Source organism: Mobula hypostoma, chromosome 22 (assembly GCF_963921235.1).
Source record: "Mobula hypostoma chromosome 22, sMobHyp1.1, whole genome shotgun sequence".
Lineage (NCBI taxonomy): Eukaryota > Metazoa > Chordata > Chondrichthyes > Myliobatiformes > Myliobatidae > Mobula > Mobula hypostoma.
The window spans coordinates 23,182,178-23,205,680 of NC_086118.1; the positions used below are offsets into that span (position 1 = coordinate 23,182,178).

Sequence of the window (23,503 nt, forward strand, 5' to 3'; positions counted from 1 at the left end):
CTGGTTGTTGTCCCATCCAACCTCAAAGGGTAAATGCAAGCAGGCTTTTTCCAATCTATACCCTTCATAATTTTGTATACAGGTGTCCCCCGCTTTTCGAACGTTCGCTTTACGAAACCTCACTGTTACAAAAGACCTACATTAGTACCCTGGTTTCACTTTCAGAAGGTGTTTTCACTGTTACTAAAAAAAATTCAGCGTGCGATAAAAGGCAGAGCATGCCCTGAGCAGCCGCCCTCCCCCGGATTTGGAACGGCATTCTCGCCAGCATTGCTGAAACACGTGCCTGTGAGCAGCCGTTTGCAAGATGAGTTCTAAGGTATCGGAAAAGCCTGAAAGAGCTCGTTAGGGTGTTACACTTATGGTAAAACTAGACATAATTAAGTGTTATGATTGTGGTGAACGAAGTAAGGACAATGTGAATTTGGCTTGTGGAAGCTGATGAACATGATGTTGAAGAGGTTTTGGCATCCCATCACCAAGAACTGACAGATGAAGAGCTGATGCAATTGGAAGAAAAAAGGATAACAATCGAAACCGAATGAGTAATGATAAAGTACGACTTTAATTTTGAAAGGGTACGTCGGTTTAGAAGATATTTGCAGGGTTTGAGTCCTTATTAAAGAACTGTGTGACAGAAAAATGCGCGAGGCTCAGCAGTCAAGCAAGCTGTCCACATCAACCACAGCAGACGACAAACCTCGACCTTCGACATCGAGGCGGGCGGAGATAGAAGAAGATGAGCTGCCTGTTCTAATGGAAAGAGACGACGAGATGACACCCCAGTGACCCACCACCCCAACCCCCAGGCCATGGACAGATACCGATTCGTGGAAAATGCAACGGTAGCTGGGACGCACACAACACATCTTTAAGAAAAAAGCCGAAATAAACATGCTAATTAATTAGGTGCCGCTGACATGTAACTGTCGGCCCAGATCAGAGACGACGCAATCGGAAATCAGCACTGATCTGGGCCGACAATTACGTGTTGGGCGGCACCTAATTAATTAGCTTGTTTATTTCAGCTTTTTTCTTAAAGATGTGTTGTGTGCGTCCCGGCTACCGCTGGACCCCTGCGTGCTTCGCGGCAATGTATCGCTCAGCGGCCTGGAGGGTGGGTGGCCACTGTACCACCCAAACTCCGACTCAGCCTAACACACCATCATCAGTGTGCTCGGCGCTGAACCAATTCTGGTAAGTGATACTACACTGTACGTACATTATTTCTACTTTATATCGGCTGTGTATTTTTATGTGTTATTTGGTATGATTTGGCAGCTTCATAGCTTAAAGGTTACTGAAGAGAGTGTTCTTGCCAACAGCGCTTGCGTGAGATTTTCTGCCAACGGCGCTTGCGTGAGATTTTCGCTACGGAGAACAGTTCAGTAATGATTGTGGAAAAGTATTTCTACTTTATATAGGCTGTGTATTTATCATATCATTCCTGCTTTTACTATATGTTACTGTTATTTTAGGTTTTATGTGTTATTTGGCCTGATTTGGTAGGTTATTTTTGGGTCTACGAATGCACACAAAATTTTCCCATACAAATAAATGGTAATTGCTTCTTCGCTTTACGACATTTCGGCTTACGAACCGTTTCATAGGAACGCTCTACCTTTGGATGGCGGGGGAAACCTGTACCTTGATCAAGTCTTCTCTCAATCTTCTCCATTCTAAAGAATACAATCCTAGTCTATTCAATCTTACCTTATAACTCAGGTCCTCCAGACCTGGCAATATCCTTGTAAATATTCTCTGGACTCTTTCAACCTTGTGTACATCTTCTCGTGACCAAAATTGTGCACAATACTCCAAATTAGTCCTCACCCTACACCTTATACAATTTCAACATAAACATCCCAGCTTCTCTACTCAGTACATTAATTTATGAAGGCCAATGTGCCAAAAGCTTTCTTTGCAACCCTATCTACCTGTGATGCCACTTTCCAAATTATGGACCTGTTTTCCTAGATCCCTTTGTTCTACCATACTCCTCAATGTCCTTCCATTCACGGTTCCCTGGTTGGTCCTATAAAGTGCAAAACCTCACACTTGTCAGCATTAAATTCCACCTGCTATTTTTCCAGCTGGTGCAGATCCCTCTGCAAGCCATGAAAGCCTTTCTCATGGCTCACTACGCCCCAATCTTGGTGTCATTGACAAATTTTCCGATCCATTTTACCACATTATCATCCAGATCATTAGTATAGATGACAAAAAACAAAGGACCCAATACCGATCCCTGCAGCACAATAGACACAGGCCTCTCGTCAGAGAGGCAATCTCTACTACCACTCTTTGGCTTCAAAGCCAATGTCTAATCCAGTTTACTACCTCATCCTGATTGCCGAGCGACTGAACCTTTTTGACCAGTCTCCCATGTGGGACCTTGTCAAATGCCTTCCTAAAGTCCATGTAGACAACATCACTGCCTTGCCTTCATCCACTTTCCTGGTGACTTCCTCGAAAAAACTTTATAAGGTTGGTTAGACATGACCTACCTTGCACAAAGCCCTGCTGACATCAGTTCATGTCTATCCAAATGCTTATATATCCGGTCCCTTGAACACCTTCCATTAACTTTCCCACAACTGATGTCAGACACACCTATAATGTCCTTGTTTATGCTTAGAGCCTTTTTTAACCAACAGGATAACATTGGCAGTCCTCCAATCCTCTGTTACCTCTTTAATCGCTCAGGATGATTTAAATATCTCTGCTAGGACCCTGACAATTTCTGCACTTGCCTCCCGTAGGGTCTGAGGGAGCACGTTGTCAAGTCTTGAGGATTTATCCTCCCTGATTTGCCTCAGAGTAGCTAACACCTCCTCCTCCTCTAATCTGTACAGGGTCCATGAAGATGTTGCCATTTTGCCTCACTTCGATAGACTCTGTATCCATCTTCTGAGTAAATACAGATGCAAATAATGCATTTAAGATCTCCCCCCATCTGTTTTGGCTCCACACATGGATTACCATTCTGATCTTCCAGAGGACCAATTTTGTCCCTTGCAATCCTTTTGCTCTTAACATATCTATAAAATCCCTTGGGATGTGGTGAAGTGTGTGAATGAGAAGTTTTGAAATGATTACTTTTTGAAGATTAAAACACAGCTTTTAGTTCTCCCATGATTCACTCTAATTTCCCATCAGATTCCTTCTTCACTCCCTTTCTTTTTCCACCTATCACCTCCTAGCTTCTCACTTCACTCTCCCTCCTACCTTTCCCATCAGAAGGCTTGTACTCCTGCTCAATCCACCTTCTTATTCTAGTTACTTCCACCTTCCTTTCCAGTCCTAATGAAGGGTCTCTGCTGGAAATGTCAACTCTGTATTCCTTTCCATACATGCTGCCTGACCTTCTGAGTTCCTCCAGCATTTTGTGTGTGTTACTGTGGATTTCCAGCATCTGCATAATCTCATGTGTTTTGGTGAATTTGGGTATTAGGACTGGAAATTAAGAATATTCTAGTCTTAACTTTTCAATTTGTTTTGAAGTAGCCTTCAGGGATAATTAGCTTGTACAATTTAGCTGGGTCAACTGAAAAAGAAAAGTTACAATATGTGATTTGTGTCTGAAACAACAATGATAAAAGGAAATAGATAACATTGAACAATTAATAAAATCTGCAAAATGAATCACATCTCTCCATTGATATTTCTTGAAACAAAATCTCCTCTTGTGTTGGTATTCATGTGAGCCTGCAGTAAATAAACTAGCTGCCATAAAATAAATTAGCTACCATCTTTTTAACATTAAGACCAATGAATGACTTTTAGACTGGAAAGTGCTTTTGATATCCCAGAGGTTATGAAATGCTTTATTTGAAAGCAAGCTTTTTTTGTGACTTTTTTTGAATAATCACTCAGATTTGGTTTGGATACAGTATTGTTTGATGTGATTTACAGACCCCTAAATATGTCTTGTGGGTTTTGAGCAGCAATTTTGAATTATGAAAGTGCAGTGATGCATTTTTTACAAGGGATCTGAGGCTTCAGAAAGTGAAAACATCAAGAAACTTTACAATTAATCAGATCATAGTTACAGGCAGATTCTAAGATAGAAAGTCTAAATTGTAATGTTTAATTCAATATAAAGTCATGGGCAGAAATTGATAGAATAGGTAGAAAAGAAAAAATGGGATTGCATGTGAATAATGTACAGAATAAAAAGTTTTAACTTTTTAAAAATAAACTAATTGAATACTGAAGAACTTGAGTTCTGTATAGGTAAAATGAAATTTTCTGACCGGGTAGATTGAGCAGAAATCCATTTACACCAGATGCATGAGGTATAACTTTTCTGTCATGTTTGTTAGGTAAGTGCAGCAGCTTTACATATTTAATTCTGAAACCCCAGATGTGGTTTTGGTAAAGTTTGTAGATGCACAAGACAAATTGCCTGGCACCTGCTGCATATCACATATAAATACAAATGCATGGATGTTGGAAGATTGTCCCAATATTATTCTGCTGTAAGAACGTGAATAAATTAGCTAATTCCAAGACCTTCACATTGGTTAGGAAGAGTGTTATGAATGTGTCATAAAATTAGAGAAAGGGCAGAAGTATAAAGGCAGCGTTTTATTCAATGTTATGCTTGGAGTGCAGAATTGGAGACTGCAGGAAAATATCTCTTCCAAGTGAGGTATTGCAGAAAATATTTGGCAAATGTCTTTAACGTGGAATTTGAAATTTTGTCTTCAGGAAACAGTGAATATAGTAAAATAAAATAAATCGTGGCTTATTGTTGAAAGAAACGTATTTTGTGTTGGTTTTGCATAATGTAAGTTTTGGGTCAAGTATTGTATTTGATTATTTTATAGCAAGTTTCATGTTCATTTGAGTAGAATAGATAATACAGTGTCTGTAATAAAACAGTCAATGAAAGCTGTTTTAACTCAATGCTCCAGTCAGTGATCAGTTAAGCACTTGAGTTTTCAGTGAATGAGGATCAGCTGCATATAAAGATACAAATAGTTGACAGATGATAAAATCTGCATTAAACTGATGAGATTCTTAAAGAAATGGTAAATTTCCTACTGTATTATTACATAACATCGGCTCAACCATTATATTGCAACACAAAATTAAGAGAGAAGTCAGATATATTTAATGTGTGACTTAAAACATTGGGTTCAGCCATGAAAATCTTTAGTCTCAAGCTGCATTTGTACCAACATCTAGTTAATTCCTTATTTCTAATGAATAAATTATTGTAACTAAAAAGCTTTAGTAATGACTGTTTTGTGTTAATGAATAAATTCGCTGAGGGCTAATGACTACGTGTTTAATGCATGGGTTAGATGAAAGAGATGAATTGTAGATTCTGTAAGAATTTTTATTAATTGTGATGGCCCAAAGGTTACTTCAATTATATGGAAAGCTCCATCAAAATTATCAGGAAATGATCAGCATATATTAAGAAGGAGTGGAGATGTATTTCACGTAATGGTGTTTTATTAGGCTGCTGCTTTGTGCCACTGATATTCGTCGTATTTGTTCAGTCCACTGTCTAGGAAAATCTCTTTTGCCTCAAATTCTTACTTGTTGTCAATTGCAAATATATCATATTAATATGAGGATTATTGCTGGCTGGGCAAAAGTAACATATCAGCAACCGCCATCCTGTAACACCTCTAAATCAAACATGAAAGCAGCTGATAAAAATTCTCAACCACCACAGTGCCTGATCATCCAAAGTATATCTGACAAAAGGAAATTGTGAAGTTGTATCAAATATAACATTTGAAAAGTAATTCATAATTGAATAAAATCCACAAGATTCTTGCTGCTAAAAGAATAGCATAAGTTATTGCTTAAAGCATTATTTCCTGGAGGTGTAATAGTTTGCTTACCTTCCCCCACTTCTTAGGTCGGTTGGCTCTGTGTGTTTTCGAGTCTCCTCAAGAAATAACTATCATAAAACAACTTCCAAAAGTCATTGTCCAACATTATAGACCAGGAAATGGGGAATGGCTCCAGTTTCGGACTTTTTACCTTCCTAAATGCCAGGTTAGTATGTATATTTGAATATTGGTTAGACAGTAGTTAATGTATGTTTCTTGAACACAGTTTGTGAATGTCGGGATCATACTTGAATGTAGAGGTAAAATAAAGGAAAGACAAATGAAAGAGGAAACTTTTTATAAATTTTAACTCCTCAGCATTTCTACAATACTGGATGATTATACGCTTGAAAAATATCTTAAGCTCTTTCTCAGAAAGTATGTTTGTCAACGTTAGGAAAAAATGTAACCAAAGTCAGCAGTTCGCGGAAGAAAATGAGAAGGATATTTCCCTGAGTGTAAACACTATCCCCTGTCTTTGTTAGTGATATTCTCAGTATGAGGTGTTCCAGATTTCCCTAAAAAATCATTGATTTTAAGTTACTAAAACAGATATTTAGATCACCACTTAAATAATATCTTCAGATGCCAGAGATCTGAAATAAAATAGAAATTGCTAGAAATGCTCAGCAGGCTAGGTATTACCTGTTGAGTGGAAAAAACTGTTAACATTTCAGATGGATTATATTTATAGGAACTGTTTAACTGTTTCTAGAGTCGGGGATAGTTTTGTAGTTTCTCATAGCTACCCATCCGATTTGGGTGAATTGAGTTCAATATGAGAATAAGTTTAGACAACCAAAGGCAGGTGATGGTAAAGGAAGGTTAGTTGAACTTACTTTCAAGGGGAAAAAAAATGACGATGGTTCCAGTGTAGTATGAAAATATAGAAAGATTGAATGTCCATGATGAAAATGAACCAGTGGGGACCAGGAAACTAGAAACTTGTAAGTGATAAAGTTTGATGGAGATGTCATGGATGCAAGTAGGAAGAGACTGGATAAGGAAGGAAAGAGTAAAGGTAGGACAAAATGTGTTCTATAGGTCAAGAAGAGGTTGAAACTATGGATCTACCAAAGAGATTTGCTGTGGATCTTGGGAAGAAGAGAGAAGTGAATTGCATGTGTTAAGCATTCTAAAGCTTTCCTAGGATTCAGGAAAGAGCGAAACATTAGCAGATATAACTAAAAGCTTGGTTGCTGAAGTGGATATTAAGAGAAAAGGAAGCTGGGGAAATATTAAGATTTTGTGAGGAAGTTCTACAATGTGAGATGAAGGTAGCTTGAGGTACAAGTGCACAACAAGGCCAGAATCAGATTTTTGGTGTTGGGTGATGGTGGGGTTGGGCCATGGGCAGGAAAGTGTAATAGGTGTTGTAGCACGTATGGACCTTGAACAGGCTGCAGAAATGGGATTGAAAAATGAGACTGAAAAAGAATCAAATTTCCAGCCCTTTGGATGAACTAATGTTTATCTAGATAGATAGATCCCAAAGGAAATTACAGTGTCACAGTAGTATTACAAGTGTATAGATATACAAATATTAGAAGAGAAGTAAGAAAGAATAAAAAATGTTACCTCAAACAGTCCTACAGGGGGAGCTATAGGTTGATTCATTATAGAACCTAATGGCCGAGGGTAAGAATGACCTCATATAGCACTCTTTGGAGCAGCGTAGTTGCCTTAATGTATTATTAGAAGTGCACCTTTGTTCAGCTAAGGTGACATGCAGAGGGTGAGAAACATTGTCCAGGATTGCCAGGATTTTCTCTAGGGTCCTTTGTTCTACCACAGCCTCCAGTGTGTTCAGTTTGACTCCTATCACAGAGCCAGCCTTTCTAATCAGTTTATTTAGCCTTTTCGCATCACCCGTGTTGATGCCATTGCCCCAGTACACCACCGCATAGAAGATTGTACTTGCAACAACAGACTGGTAGAACATGTGAAGGAGAGACCTGCATACTTCAAAGGACCTCAGTCTCCTCAGGAAGTAGAGGTGACTTTGGCTGTTCTGGTTCACAACCTCTGTGTTGGTGCTGCACTCAAGTTTGTCATCCAGATGCACCCCCGGGTACCTATAGATCCTCACCATCAATAGTAAAAGGGAGCACTGCAAGCTTAGTCTTCCTAAACTCCAACACTATCTCCTTTCTCTTCCTGATGTTGAGCTGCAGATGATTCAGCTTGCACCATTTGACAAAGTCCTCCGCCAAGGTCCTGTATTCAGCCTTACTAGGTGAAGGAGAGTGAGCTGGCCAGGTTACAATTGAAATTCAGGTGAAAAAGCAATTAAATTTAGATGATGATTACTAGGATGTATTGAGGAAGGTTGGAGACTGACAATATGGATATGTTTTTGTGCTGGAGATGACACTCTAGTGTACCTTGAGTTTGCATGGGATACCTCTGTTAAGAAAATTCTGGTTTAGTCAGATATGAAGTCTGGGAAGGAGAAGGGTAACATGGTTTATATCTCTGGTGGGTTCTGAAGATTTTGGCTTTGATCTTCCCAAATTTTAAAGATAGAAGGTATGATTTATTGAATTTTGGGTAATAAACCTCTGATAATGTAAAAACAATGAAGAGGCAGAGAATTGGTGGAATTCAGTGATTTTAGAATCCACATTGAATCTTCTGGTTTTGTGTGATATGCCAAGGAACAAGGTAAAGATGATGTTGGGAAATGGGATGAAGGATTCTAATGGAGTTCAAAAGTAATTGTGCATGAATTGGAAGACAAACCATTGCATGAGATACTTTTGCTACCATCTGGAGAAAGGTATCTTGGCGATGTTGATCTGAGCAAGTGGAGAGCAACAGGTAATGATGGTAGGGCAATGCAGACAGTTCAGTGGAACGGGTGCACCAGGGTCTCGGAGAGGATTTTGTTCGTATCTTTGTTTATTGGAGAAGCCTGATTTATGATTCAAATGAAGTAGAGAGTAAAGCATGCAAGCATTGTGGCGTTGGCAAGATGCTTAAGAACTTAGGAGGGAGAAAAAGACCAAGTTTCTGAATGGCTTGTTTGGCTTGAAAAATGTCTTCCCTTTCAAAATAAAGTAAGTTTTAGAAAGCTGATTTTTTCAACTTGCCATTTAAAGGAATATTTCCTAATAAAATTATTTAGTGGGCTTACAAACAAATATGAAAGTCTGTAAGTCAAGATATTGCTTCTGATTTTATCAAATCTGTGGGAGTCAGGTCTAGAAAAGAGACAGAATACTTAGAAAATATAAACACATTAAGAGACCAGTTCCAACCTGTATGTTGTCAAAGAAATGGGATGCACTATAACAATTTTGGTTATATGCCTGTGACTTCCAAGTATATTCTTTGAGTTGTACATTATTATTATGAAGCTTGTGTTTTGCCACAACAAACTATATTTAGGCTTGAAATGAAGAAAGGCACTAGCATTCTATAACCTATATTTTAGTTTGGGCTGTTATGCAGGTAATTATTTTTAATTATTATTTTGATTGCTTGACATGTTTGTATTTGGGGGAGAAACTAAGTTCTTCAGGACTGAGGATTCTATTGTAGCCTTTCTTTACAAATAAATGAAAGCAAAGTTCGAAAATCGAAGTTAAACATGATACCAAAGTATATTTATGTTTTGGAAACTTCAACAAAAGCTGGTACTTGGTAAATTAACAGACTAATGATGGGAAGTTGCTATTCAAAAGATAGTTTCTGTGATGCTGTAATTATAGAGCCCTCTGAATACTCCTGAACTTTTGATAATTTGGACATAATTTTAAATATTGTTCTTGGACTGAGTAATATCATGGCCATTTTTAAAATTTCATTTATTCAAGATGATTAGTTTTTCATAAGGATGACATTTAACAATTTAGTGACAGATTAATCCAATTTTATATTTACCATTACAATAAATCTGATTTTCCTTCTTGGGTGACACTCCAATACGGTGACCTCACAAGAACATTAAAATTAGTGCAGAACATCTTTAGAAATGATCACCACCTGGTGAAATTGTTTTTTCCCAGATAGATTTCCACTGCTTTGCGGCTTATTCAGCCAGTGGATCCCAAACAGCAGTGTGCCACTCATTTGAATGCTTGATTTCTCACTGTTTCTGTCCTACTTTGCTTTGCTGACTTTTAATTCCTCTTTCTAACTCTACCGTGGACTGTCTCTAATCTTAAATCAGAAATGAAAGTTCATCAAGTGTCAGGAAGGATAGCATTTTGGCAACTGATTGGAAAAATATTTGATGGCTACATAACTAGTAGTCTAGTAACCTAGTAGCAACAAATCAGATTGTCCAGGCATTCCAATTTCCTTTATCATGAAGCATGTTGGCAAGCTGTTCAAGCTGCTGAGATTCTTCTGTTTCGGTTTCTACAAAATGACCAATTTCTTGGACATAGGTTTGCCATTTATACTAATATATTGTATGGTATTAAATATACTAATATTTAGAGTAATTTTTCCTTCCGGCTTTCCAGGCAAGATTCTGGGTGTATAATGCTTGGTTGTCTAGGTGGGCATAAGGGCTTGTTGTTGTGACTTGTTGAGAAGTGTGTCCTGAAAAGTGTCAACTGTAAATGCTTTGTAAATGAACATTATAAATATTTCACTTCCCAGTTTTACACAGCAAGAGATAATACATGTTATTGAAATCAATCACATTATTTGAACTGTTAAATAATTACCAATAGGTCAGAACTGAATTAAATACAGAAGAATGGATTAAATTGCCCATATATATGTTAAATGTAAGCATGAACTGCAAATTATTGATAATCCTTCTTATGGGAAAGCCATAATTTTTCTGAATTTTCTATTTATGTTGTATCTTTGTTTTGCTTATTGCAGATATGTTACTGGTTTCAATGTTGTTCCTGGATGGGCTTGATTAGCCCATTGTTTCCTTTTACTTTATGTTCTCTGATTTACTCTAAGTTACTGTGCCACATTAATTTGAATGGTTTATAATTCCATTACACAAGTTCTGTCTGATGCATTGCATGTATAATTGGCCACTAATGTTTTATAATTATAAAAACAAATAAGCCATTTTAAGTCCAGAACTAGGAGGAACACAAAAAACCTGGTCAGGAAAATTAATTTTGGTTTCATAATTTTTTAAAACTGCAGTCAAAAATAGATGATTTGTGAATCTCAATATAATTGTGGTTGATGTACAGCAACTAATTCAACTTAAACATGAAGCAAGTAGCAAAACTCTACATTTTTGCATTATATTTTTAACTTTGTGCATCAGTTATGTGATTTTTTTTGATTAATTAATGCATTAGACTCCCAATTGTCTGATTTATTGTTTTGTGGGTCATTTCAAAGTTAAAGGTAAATTTATTATCAAAATACATTTGTCATCATGTGAGAATATTTTCAGATGCTAGAGATGCAAAGCAACACACACAAAATGCTGGAGTAACTCAGCAGGTCAGGCAGTATCTATGGATAAGAGTAAACAGTTGACATTTTAGCCGAGGACCCTTCGTTTGGAGTCCTGTACCTTCTGATAGAGCAACCAGATGAGACCATAACCTGGGTGGTTGGGGTCTCTGATGATGGATGCAGCTTTCCTGTGATAACGTTTCATGTAGATAATGCTCAATAGTTGGGAGGACTTTACCTGTGATGGACTGGGCTGTATCCACTACTTTTTGTAGGACTTCCAGATCAAGGGCTTGGGGGTTTCCATACCATGCTGTGATGTAGCCAGTCAGTATACTCTTCACTATGTTTCTATAGAAGTTTGTTGAGGTTTTAGCTGTCATGCCAAAAGCTCAGCAAACCTCTAAGAAAGTAGAGGTTCTGCCAAGCTTTCGTTGTAATTGCATTTATATGCTGGGTCCAGAACAAGTCTTCCAAAATAATAATGCTGAGGAATTTAAATTTGCTGACCCTCTTCACCTCTGATCTTCTGATGAGGACTGGCTCATGGACCTCTGGTTTCCTTTTCCTGAAGTCAATAATCAGCTTCTTGGTTTGTTGCCATTGAATAGGAGGTGGTTGTTATGGTACCACTCAGCCAGATTTGCAGTCGCACTCCTCTATGCATACAGGGAGAGATTGTGGCATATTTGTGGGGTAATTGTGGTATATTTGTGAAAAGTCTGCATTTACAAATTCAATTTGCTAGTCTTCAGAAGGGTACAGTAGCAGTAGGCAGAGTATATTAAGTATGTACTGACCACAGCACAGTTAAGATTAAACTTATGATTCACATTCCCTTATTAATGTGGTTGCAAATGCTGTGAGTGGAATTATGGTTTTGACAATAGAAAGGCAATGAGAAAATGAAAATCTGGAAATAAGTTAAACTGTAAAACGATGAGAAATTTTGAATCTGTGAACAGATAGACCATGAGTTGGAATAGGAAAGGTGACAGGGATTTTTAAAATATATATGCCATTAGCTCTTCATTGAGTGCTGTGTAAATAGAAAATACATGAAGAAGACATTTGATGATTTGGACAAAGCAGTGCAAGCATTGTTCAGTCAACAGGTTTGAGTGTGTCCATGTCTGAATGTCTGTCATCTGGATTGCTAACACAATTTGAAACTGTGACTCGGCATTAGCCAGAACGGCATTTGTGGTGAATAGTGAAGAGAAGACCAGTAGGTCAAGGAACTGAAACAGATTTTTGAGAAAGGATTATATCTAATAAGTTCTCAATTCTCACAAAAATGACATTGATTAGAAATGTTAATTGACAAAATCCTTGATATTTGAGGTCAGAAATATACTCTGAGCCACAAGTACAGTAAGGACAGGCTAACACTGATGTGTTATGCGAATACAACTGGCTCACATAACTCAGCCTCTGATTAGCACAGGAAATATTTAAAAGAGGAAACCAGATGATTTTTTTTTTTTGCTGAGAAATCAGTACTGTACTTTTTAAAGAGTAATTTGGTGGAACATTTGCTCCCATGTGCAAATGCACCAACTATCGAAGGCCTTGGCTTGGATGTGACTGTCCATTCTCATCATCGTGAATATCTTGTCATTTCAGAAGATGAAAATTTTGCGTCAAATTTTTACCACAATTGAAATGCAGACTCTGTAATCGACTTGCGTATGGGATTGATTGCATTATCTTTTTTCATTTTCTTTTTTTTTTGCGCCCTATGCATTGGAGAGCATTCTGACTGGTTGCATTACTGCCTGGTTTGGAGGCTGCAATTCACAGGATTAGACGGTGGGGAGGCTGGTGCCCATGGTGGAGTTGTAGCAAAGACATCTTCAAAAGCTGGTGCATCCATCATTCAGGACTGTCCCCAAGCGGGATATGCCCTCTTCTCATTAACCCACTGTCATGGTTCCGTTCGGCTGTTCCCCTTTAACGCTCCTTTCTCCCTGATTATTCCCTAATTTCAGTCATGAGAGTTCCAATTGCTGCTAGCTTACTTAATTACAGTAGACCTGGTTTTCATCAGAGACTGTGAAATAAGTACGATGGCGTGACTATCACAGGTTGCCAGTTTGTTGGTCTATTCTTCGTTCTCTTGTCCGATTAGAACCGTTAGTTCTAAGTTTAGTACCAAGTTCAGCTCTAGTTTCAAGATGGTCCCTGTAAATCCCATCTCCTTGTCAAGGTTCCTCCGGTTTGCTGTTCTACGTTCATGTCTATGCCAGCATCCCCAACTCAGTCGACGTGCCAGTGTCCTGCCCTTGGGTTCTCCTTAGTCGCCCTATGCAAAACCCACAGCCCATTATTCAGCTCAGTTTTCTCCATTTTCTGTCATTTCTGAAGCAATGACTTGCATGGTGTCTCAGTGAATTAGTATATAGAATTACTTACCAATTGAATTCCAGTTTTAAATTCCAATATAAATGGATGCAAGAAAGGCTCCTGTCTGCCTGATGCAAAGGGTTTTAAGTGGGACAAATGGATGTTTGTAATCAGGTTCACAGTGGACAAAAACACCCATATGTCAGAACTTGGGTATTACTATCATTTAATTGCCAGTCTTGTTGAAAGAAGCCAGAAGCATAACTGATGTGGACAGCAGAGAAAGTAATGCACTACAGAATTACCACACATCAGTGGAGACTGACTCTGCATCTTTCTTGTGCTGTTATCTTATGTGTGATTAGCTGACTCATGGTGTCAAAGATGAAATTGTATTGCATTCATCATTGAACATGCAGTAGAACAGCACAGCACAGGGCAGACCCTTCAGCCCATATCTATATAAACCTGCTCATGATAATTCCATCCTACACAGCCCATAACCAACTATTTTTCTTAGATCATATGTCTAAAGAGTCTCTAAATATCCCCATTGTATCAGCCTCTACCACCATACCCCAGCTGTGTGCTCCTGGCACCCATTGCTCTCTGTTTTTTTTTAAAAGCCCTATCTCTGACATCTCCCCTAAATTTTTCTCCACTCATCTTAAATGGATATCCTCTGGTATTGGCCATTGCTACCCGGAGAAAAGAGAAACTTCCTCTGCCTCCTTTTTGGAGATGTCTATGTCCCATTGTAACCTGTGACAACCTTCTATACAATCCACAACACCACCAACTTTCCTATTATCTGCAGATGTACTTTCTCACCCTTCCACTTCCTCATCCAATTCATTTATAAAGATCACAAAGAATAGGGGTCCCAAAGCAGATCTCTATGGAACACCACTAGAGTAGAATAATGGACTCCAGGTAGAATAATGTTCACTCCTCTCTCCAGGGTGATGGAGCCTTTTACTGTTCCGTTGTTTGTTTACTTTAAACGCCAGCCCAGATAATTGAAAAGACGGGGTCGGGATCTGAGGTGAGAGGCAATTTCACTCACTTTCCGCGGTGGTCATTCCTTTTTCCATGGTGATGAGGCTATGAAGACTGCCCCAGCTGCTGTGCTTCGTGCCCAATGAGGTGATGAATTGATAAGTGAGGCTGTGGGCCAATTCCAGGCTGCTCCGGAGTTTGGATCTGAGGACTCTATTTGGTTTGGAATGTTGTTTTTCACTTCAATTGTTTGTATGATTTTTGTTTCCTTTTTCTTGCGCATCGAGTGTTGATGTTTTATTTTTTAAATTGGGTTCTTTTGGGTTTCTTGCTTTGTGGCTACTTGTAAGCAAACAAATCTCAAAGTTGTATAGTTTGTACATTCTTTGATAATAAAAGTGCTTTGAATCTTTGAATCTTGAAAAGCGATCTAAGTGACTGTTGGTTCTATATAGGGTGCTTTGAGTATCTCAGAAAGTGCTGATCTCCTAAGTTTTTCACATACAACAGTGTCTGGAGTTTACAGAGAATGGTGCAAAAACACAAAAATAAGCATCCAGTGAGCATCAGTTCTGTGGGCAAAAATGCCTTCTTAATAAGAGAGGCCAAAGGAGAATGGCCAGACTCATTCAACCTGACAAGAAGGCAACTAGGGTTGCCAACTTTCTCACTCCCAAATAAGGGACACAAGTAGCAGTCAAATACAGGACACTTGTGTTTACCCTGAGAAACACTACCACGACCATGAAACCTTGCGCGGGCACTTGTGTGCGCATGCGTGATGTGCGCATGCGTGTACGTACCAGTTTTTTTCTACAAGTTGGTTTTGGCGATTCTGTTCAGTGAAACTACACTGTACATACGTTAACACAAAGAAATTCGTACATTATTTCTACTTTATATAGGCTATGTATTTATCATATCATTCCTGCTTTTACTATATGTTAGTGTTATTTTAGGTTTTTATGTGTTAATTGGTATGATTTGGTAGGTTATTTTTTGGGTCTGGGAACGCTCAAAAATTTTTCCCATATAAATTAATGGTAATTGCTTCTTCGCTTTATGTCACTTCAGCACAAAAGGTTTCATAGGAACACTCTTCCTTAGATGAAATACGGGACAAGGGCGGTCCCATTTTGGACAAACCAATTTAGCCCAATATATGGGATGCCTTGGCTAATACCTGCTGAACCGTGTCTACGCCCACCTGCATAAGCCAGCGAGCACTCTGAGGGTCATGTTTTTTGACTTCTCCAGTGCGTTCAACACCGTCCGCCCTGCTCTGCTGGGGGAGAAGCTGACAGCGATGCAGGTGGATGCTTTCTTGGTGTCATGGATTCTTGATTACCTGACTGGCAGACCACAGTATGTGTGCTTGCAACACTGTGTCCGACAGAGTGATCAGCAGCACTGGGGCTCCACAGGGGACTGTCTTGTCTCCCTTTCTCTTCATCATTTACACCTCGGACTTCAACTACTGCACAGAGTCTTGTCATCTTCAGAAGTTTTCTGCTGACTGCCATAGCTGGATGCATCAGCAAGGGAGATGAAGCTGAGTACAGCGCTACGGCAAGAAACTTTGTCACATGGTGTGGGCAGAATTATCTGCAGCTTAATGTGAAAAAGTCTAAGGAGCTGGTGGTAGACCTGAGGAGAGCTGGATAGTTTCCATCCAGGGGGTCAGTGTGGACATGGTGGAGGATTACAAATATCTGGGGATACGAATTGACAATAAACTGGACTGGTGAAAGAACACTGAGGCTGTCTACAAGAAGGGTCAGAGCCATCTCTATTTCCTGAGGAGACTGATGTCCTTTAACATCTGCCAGATGATGCTGAAGATGTTCTACGAGTCTGTGGTGGCCAGTGCGATCATGTTTGCTGTTGTGTGCTGGGGCAGCAGGCTGAGGGTAGCAGACACCAACAGAACCAACAAACTCATTCGTAAGGCCAGTGATGTTGTGGGGATGGAACTGGACTCTCTGACGGTGGTGTCTGAAAAGAGGACGCTGTCCAAGTTGCATGCATCTTGGTCAATATCTCCCATCCACTACATAATGGACTGGTTGGGCACAGGAGTACATTCAGCCAGAGACTCATTCCACCGAGATGCAACACTAGTCATAGGAAGTCATTCCTGCCTGTGGCCATCAAACTTTACAACTCCTCCCTTTGAGGGTCAGACACCCTGAGCCAATAGGCTGGTCCTGGACTTATTTCCTGGCATAATTTACATATTACTATTTAATTATGTATGGTTTTATTACTAATTATTTATGGTGCAACTGTAATGAAACCCAATTTCCCTCGGGATCAATAAAGTATGACTATGACTAATACGGGACAGTTGGCAACCCTAATGGCAACAGTAACAGAACCAATTGTTACAGTAATGGTATGCAGAAGAGCATCTCTGAATGCACAACACATTGAACCTTGAAATGGATAGGCTACAGCTGCAAAAAACGGCAAACATACACACTGTCCGCTTTATTAGGTATAGCGGATATTCATGCCCCTCCAGCTTAGGTACAACTTGTCCTTCTTGTACAGGCCCTACCTGCCCTGGAAGGGAACTCACTGATCTTTATACCTGAAGCAACACTACCACACCCCACACCAACCCATCATCAACTCCTTAGCATCATTTTGAATGTCATCATCTGCTGTAGATACTTACTAAAGCATAGACCAAATTTTGGACTGGATAGGTTGTTCAGTTGAATTTTAATGAAACCATTTTGCTAAAGTCATATTCATGTTCAAACTTTGTACACTGATCTTAACAATATACGACTTTTGCAACCATGTACACAGTGATATTGTTTTATTTCTGTCCATTATATAACTGAGTTGTTTAAGTGTAGGCCTCAGATTCTTATGGTTTAATTGAATATTTTAGGAAGTGTGTTTTATCTACACAATCTTTATTAATTCTTACTATGATGTTTAATTAATAGTGTTTTGATGATTTTGCCAGGTTGATTAATTTTAAATTGCAGCTTAGTTGGAGGATTAGTATATCATAATTATTACAAGATAATTGAAGTAGATAACAGTGGTTATGAAAATTTATTTAATACAATGGATACAAGGGTATACCCCAACAAAAATAATTTATTTTGTTAAGTGCTAGTAACACCTTTGCTTTCCAATGTATCTCAAGCAATTGTTATTAGCTTGATATTGGTATGCAACATGTACAATTGGCTAATTTGACTCTAGTTCTCCTCAGTTATGGGTTCCCTTACAGAAGAGACATGAAATAACTGTGTGATGTGCTTAAAAATAGTGTATGTTCTTTCCAAAATTAGACATAAAACAGATCCACTGGATGAATAATTATATTGTAGAACATAACCACTAAGCATTTTATGTGTTGCTTTATTTAAAGGTAAGAATAACAAACTCTCTGTAATTTGGTTTCAAATTGCAAAAAATTAATGCTTAATACCAGAGAACAATTTAGATTTGTTTGTTTTTCTATTGCTTTTGAAAGCAATCACTCTGAATTTAATTTGCTTGCACATCGTCTGATATAAAGCATAAACATTAAAAACTGTTTTTGTACCGATATTAAAACACTTCATTCTTTTTTTTATGCAGTATGTAACCAAAGTTGACAAAGGATTGCACCAACGTGCAAAGCCTCAGGCTGATCTCCCATCATCACCTTTTCCAGAGAAGCCGCCTCATACTAATGATGTTATTGTACAATCAGTTCAGCAAGTTCCTACAATTACACCATGTCCGTCCAGTCTTCATGGGGTCGAAGAACAAATGTCAGGGAAAGCAACAATGGAGGAGGTCTCAGAGGATAAGGGGACTTCCCAAGACATTGGGAAAGGCAAACAGTGGAAGGAAATGAAAGTGCAACTATCAGATCTACCAGAGATCTATGCAAAACTATCTAAAATAAAACTCACAGGTATTGTATGATATCATCTATCAGCTTGAATACAGAGAGAACAATGTGTTTGGACACTGATTTCATTCTTCTGAGAGAGAATGGGCTTTATATTGCCACTCTTTTGTTCATTCAAATATATATTTGCCAATTGAAAAATAAATAACCAAATGATATCTCTACTTGAAGACCAAAACAAAGACAGCATCGTTTCAAGGCAATTCCTGGATATAAACATTGAATACATTTTAAAATCTCATCTAAGATCAGTCCAGTATATTTCTAGTCAAAAGTTTTGTTTACTAATCTCTTGAGTTTTCTCTAAGTCAATTTAGTTCATTAGTTGTTTTCAGTTTGCACTGTAGTATTGGTCTTGTATATATGGGTTAAGATTTATTGGTTGAACCTTGATAGGTTGCTTATTAGATAGACTATGTGAAATTTATAAACAGGAGGTAACTCAGAGACAAAAAGCAATTGTGAACTTAAAAGATCAGATGGCACTTGAAGTCACCTCAACCTATACAAAGTTAAGCTCATAGGTAACGTTCCTGTGAATCTTATCTGCACTTTCTCTGGCTTAATCACATGCTCCTTATCGTGTGGCTAATAGAGCTGCACACAATGCTCCAAATGTGGCTTAACCATCAAGTTATGCATCTGCAACATGGCATCCCAAATCCTATTTTAAATCCCTCAACTAATTAAAGGTAAGCTTATCATATGCCAACCACCACTCTGTTTACCTATGTCATCACTTGTTGTGTCCTGTGTTTGATTCCTGACTCACCAATGTTGTAAACACTCTCTGAAATAGTCTAATTTGTGTATGGTGGCTAATGTGTTGGAATGGGGAAAGAATCAAAATGGAAGGTACACCCAGAATTGACTTAGAAGCTGAATTAGGATAGTTCGTTTTAGGCCCATTTTGCCCCTCAAATATCTAAAGATTGGGAAGAGCTGTCCCATAGTTTACTAAAATGATTGTTCAGCAAATTTGTCCTTACGGAACCATACCTTTCAATCAACATGCCAGGTTCCTCTGGTTCCAGTAGTAGGGCAGAATCCAGCTCCCACCCCAGAGGGGACAGGGCATTGTATAGACGTGGTTGGGTGTGGCCCTGGGAGGCTTGAGTCTAGCCTGAAGAAACCATCCTCCTGATGGCCGGCAGTTGTCCTCCAATAAATGACGAATGGGTGCTCTTTCATTTTCAATAATGCTTGGAAGAAATGCAAAGTAGCAAAGATATGCCTGTGGTAGGTTCAGAGTGAACTAGTATATGGTGTCAACATACTTGATCTTCTCCACATCTGTTTACCTATAGCAGTTGCAACTGTCTCGGACACAATTGGTAGAATTGACCTCTGCATAGCCCTTATGAAGATAAAAGTCCTATCTTCACAAAGAGGACGTCCTCCATAGTTTGTGTCCAAGGAAAGTATCCAGTCCGGACGGAGTACCTGACTGAGTACTGAAGATCTGTGCTGATGAACTGGCTGGTGTGTTCATTACTGTATACCAGTGCCTAAGAAGAACATGGTAACCTGCCTCAGTGATTATCAGTCAGTGGTACTTATATCACAGTGATTAAGTGTTTTGAGAGGTTGGTGTTGAAACATATCAGCTTCTGTCTGAGTGGCGACCTAGATCAACTCCGATTTGCCTACCGAAGCAACAGGTCCACAGCAGATGCCTTCTCATTGGCTCTTTGCATAACTCTGGAACACCTGGACAGTAAAAACGCATACATCAGGATGTTATTTATCGATTGCAGCTCAGCATTTAATACCATCATCCCCTCAAAACTAACCAGTAAACTCCAAGACCTGGGTCTTAATACCCCCTTGTGCATTTGGATCCAGGATTACCTCATTTACAGACCCCAGTCGGTTTAGATTGACAAAAACATCCCCACAATCTTCATCAGCAGAGGTGCACTATGGGATGGGTGCTTAGACTCCTGCTCTATTCACTTTGCTCTTATGACTGTGTGGCTAAGTACAGCTCAAACACCATATACAAATTTGCTGATGACACCACTGTTGTGGGCTGTATCAAAGGTGGGGATGAATCAGCATACAGGGGGAAAATTGAAAATTTGGCTGAGTAGTGTAATAACAACAACCTCTCACTCAATGTCAACGTGACCACGAAACTGATTGTAAACTTCAGGAGAGGGAAACCAGAGGTCCATGAGTCAGTACTCATCGGAGGTGGAGTGGGTCAGTAACTTTAACTTTAAATTCCTGGGTTTCACCATCTCAGAGGACCTGTTCTGGACCCATTATATAAATGTACTTGCAAAGAAAGCACGACAGCTCCTTCCTTATTTTTTCAGGAGCCTGGAGATTCGGCATGTCATCAAAAACCTTGATAAACTTCTGTGGATCAGATTGTGAATCTTTCTAAGTAAGGCACAGGCCCTGCAGTAAATAAAAGGTGTGATATGCTATGCTCAAATTTGTATGAAATAAAAATTGAAAATCCTGGGAACACTCAGCAGGTTTTGAAGTAACTGTAGAAAGAGAAACAGAGCTAATCTTTCGGGTCCAAGACCCTTAACTGGAACTGGGAAAGAGAGTGCCCCAGCTTCATTGAAAGCTCTCTGGCCTGAATTCTAATTCTGTTCTTTCTACAGATGCTGCCTGATTCACTGAGTGTTTCCAGCACTTTTTTTTTTCTATATCAGATTTCTAACATCTGCTCTTTTGTTTTTATTTCACTAATTTGTCAGATAATTATACTGGAAGCCAAATGGTTAATGTACAGAAGGAAAAGGTCTTCATTTATATAATCTCTCATAGTCTTGAAATGTTCCAAACAGCCTGAAAAGTCAATATGGTCTATATTTTCGTTTGATGTGTAGACTCTGTATAGTATTGCCAGTATCAAAATGTAGTAAAACCTTGATCTCATCAACCCACACTGAACCGTTAGTTATCATTGAGAAGAAATTGAAAGTAATCTGGATATACTTCTGACTTTAATATGCTTTCACTCAGTTTAATTTCTATGTTGTCAGTAAACTGTGAAGAAACTGATCTGTTAGGAGCAATTCCATTTCTTTGGCTTGAATCATCAATTTAAATACCACAGCCAAGTTATAAATAGCCTGGGTTTAGAAATGTTCATTTGAAGGTAATATACGTCCAAGTATCAGTCTTTAGCCCTGTATTCCCTAATGTTTGCATGTGTAGAATTTCTGGATAAATTAACATTTTTTTTACAATAACAGTGCCATTTAAGAGGTTTTCACTTGCTGCTGTTTTTATCCACTTAATGTTATTCTTCACTACTGGAGTTTGAATGCAGTAATGCAGACAATTAATCTATGTGGCAAGGGAAGACAGATTTTAGGGTTTCACTCAGTCGAGAACTATTAGAAGTGGATGTTATTTAAGTTACTTGACAATTTATGATAATTAACTAAGAGAATCCATTAAAACAATTTAATTGCACTTGAAATTGCTTTATGGGATGAAATGCATCCTGCAAGGTCAGTGGTAGCAACTAAACATCTCATTTGTTCTCCACTTACCTTTTATACAGATCAATTGTGTGGGCAAAATTATTGTAAAAAAAAAATGAACACAGCAAATTTAAGTTTGGCAGCACCCATCTGTTACTGGTCACTTCAATTACATTGGGAAATTAATTTTGTGTTGTTTCATTGTGACTTTATTAACTTCTAATTAATTTTTGTTTGTTTCTGTCAATTTTCTGCAGCTTATTTCAAAGTTTCAAAAGATCCAAATGTTCATTTAATATCAGAGAATGTACAGTGTACAACCTGAAATTTGTACTCTTCACAGACATCCGTGAAACAAGAACCCCATAGTTTGAATGATAGAAACATCGAAGCCGCGAAGACCCCTTCCCCTTCTCCCTCCTCCCTATGCAAATAAATTTTATACGTAGTACAAAATTGGCGTGAGATCAAGAGCTGATTTCTAAATGCATGTGTATTTAGAGAATTCAAGCTTCAAAAGTACAAAGACATACAATCGTGGTGACTGAAAATGGAAGAATTCTCAGAACCCTTGAATTCTATTATTAGTGATCTGAATAAAGTAAAGCCTACGTCATCTTCTTGCAGATTATCACAGCAGAAGGAAAACAACAAACTCTTCTTATGATCTCAGTTCAACATGCTAAGAGGATTGATATGTGTTAGATGAGAGTATTCTGAGATTTGGAATGACTTTTGCTGAGCTTGTAATTGGAAGAATTGTCTTTCCGAACACACAATTATGCATCCAGGTTTAGCGTTTGAAGTAATTGTGTGCATTGAATAAAACTATGAACTTCTAATTGGTGGAACTTCTGTATTAGTACAGGTGTGTCTAATGTTGTGATTAAGAGAATGATGGTGGTGTACTTGGATATTTTCTGGTGAGTTGTCTCTGGATTTAGTGGATCTAAATCAGGTTATTCCTTCCAAACAAAGTTGTTTTCCTTTCTTAAGATATGTGGTTTTAATTCATCTATTCAAACAGTACAGATTTAGGGTTGTAAGGGGAGGGGTTAGTGGAAGAATGGTGGTTTCTTATCTCTATCCTATATATACTCTTGATCAGTTAGAGTTCTTCATCGTCGTATGTTTGGTCTACATTTTACAAACAGAAATAATGCACAACTAGTTCAGTTTAGAGATTGTTGTGCAAACCAACATGTTTTTCCATGAACTATGGAAGTCAAAACTTATTCTTTACTGGACTGATTACTCAGTTACAAAGAAGGATTTGAATGTAATGCCATGTGCTAGTGAAACAGCAGTGCCCTTATGACTAGTTATATCTAAACTATGTAAAGGAATTATGAACGAAAACTAATGAATAGCTGTTCCTAAAGATTATGGTATCAGATGACATCTGAAACTTGTAATGAACTAACTGCTACCTTATTCTTTTACTCTGGCAGTAAAAGGATGCCAACAATTGCATATTGTGGACGTAAACAAGACCGAATAGCAGCTGTTGAAAGGAATTTAGTAATTCATCAAGTGAT

The 23,503-nt window shown here is 38.4% G+C and overlaps 1 protein-coding gene across 2 annotated transcripts in view; it reads left to right on the plus strand.

Annotated features, from left to right (window-relative positions):
- Positions 1 to 23,503, plus strand: part of LOC134360212 (protoheme IX farnesyltransferase, mitochondrial) — a 163,807-nt gene that overhangs the window by 26,649 nt on the left and 113,655 nt on the right. For both annotated transcript variants that reach the window (XM_063074284.1, XM_063074285.1), the window contains exons 2-3: positions 5,882 to 6,021; positions 18,195 to 18,516. In XM_063074284.1, the coding sequence (XP_062930354.1) occupies positions 5,882 to 6,021; positions 18,195 to 18,516 (462 nt within the window). The remainder of the gene's footprint in view (positions 1 to 5,881; positions 6,022 to 18,194; positions 18,517 to 23,503) is intronic.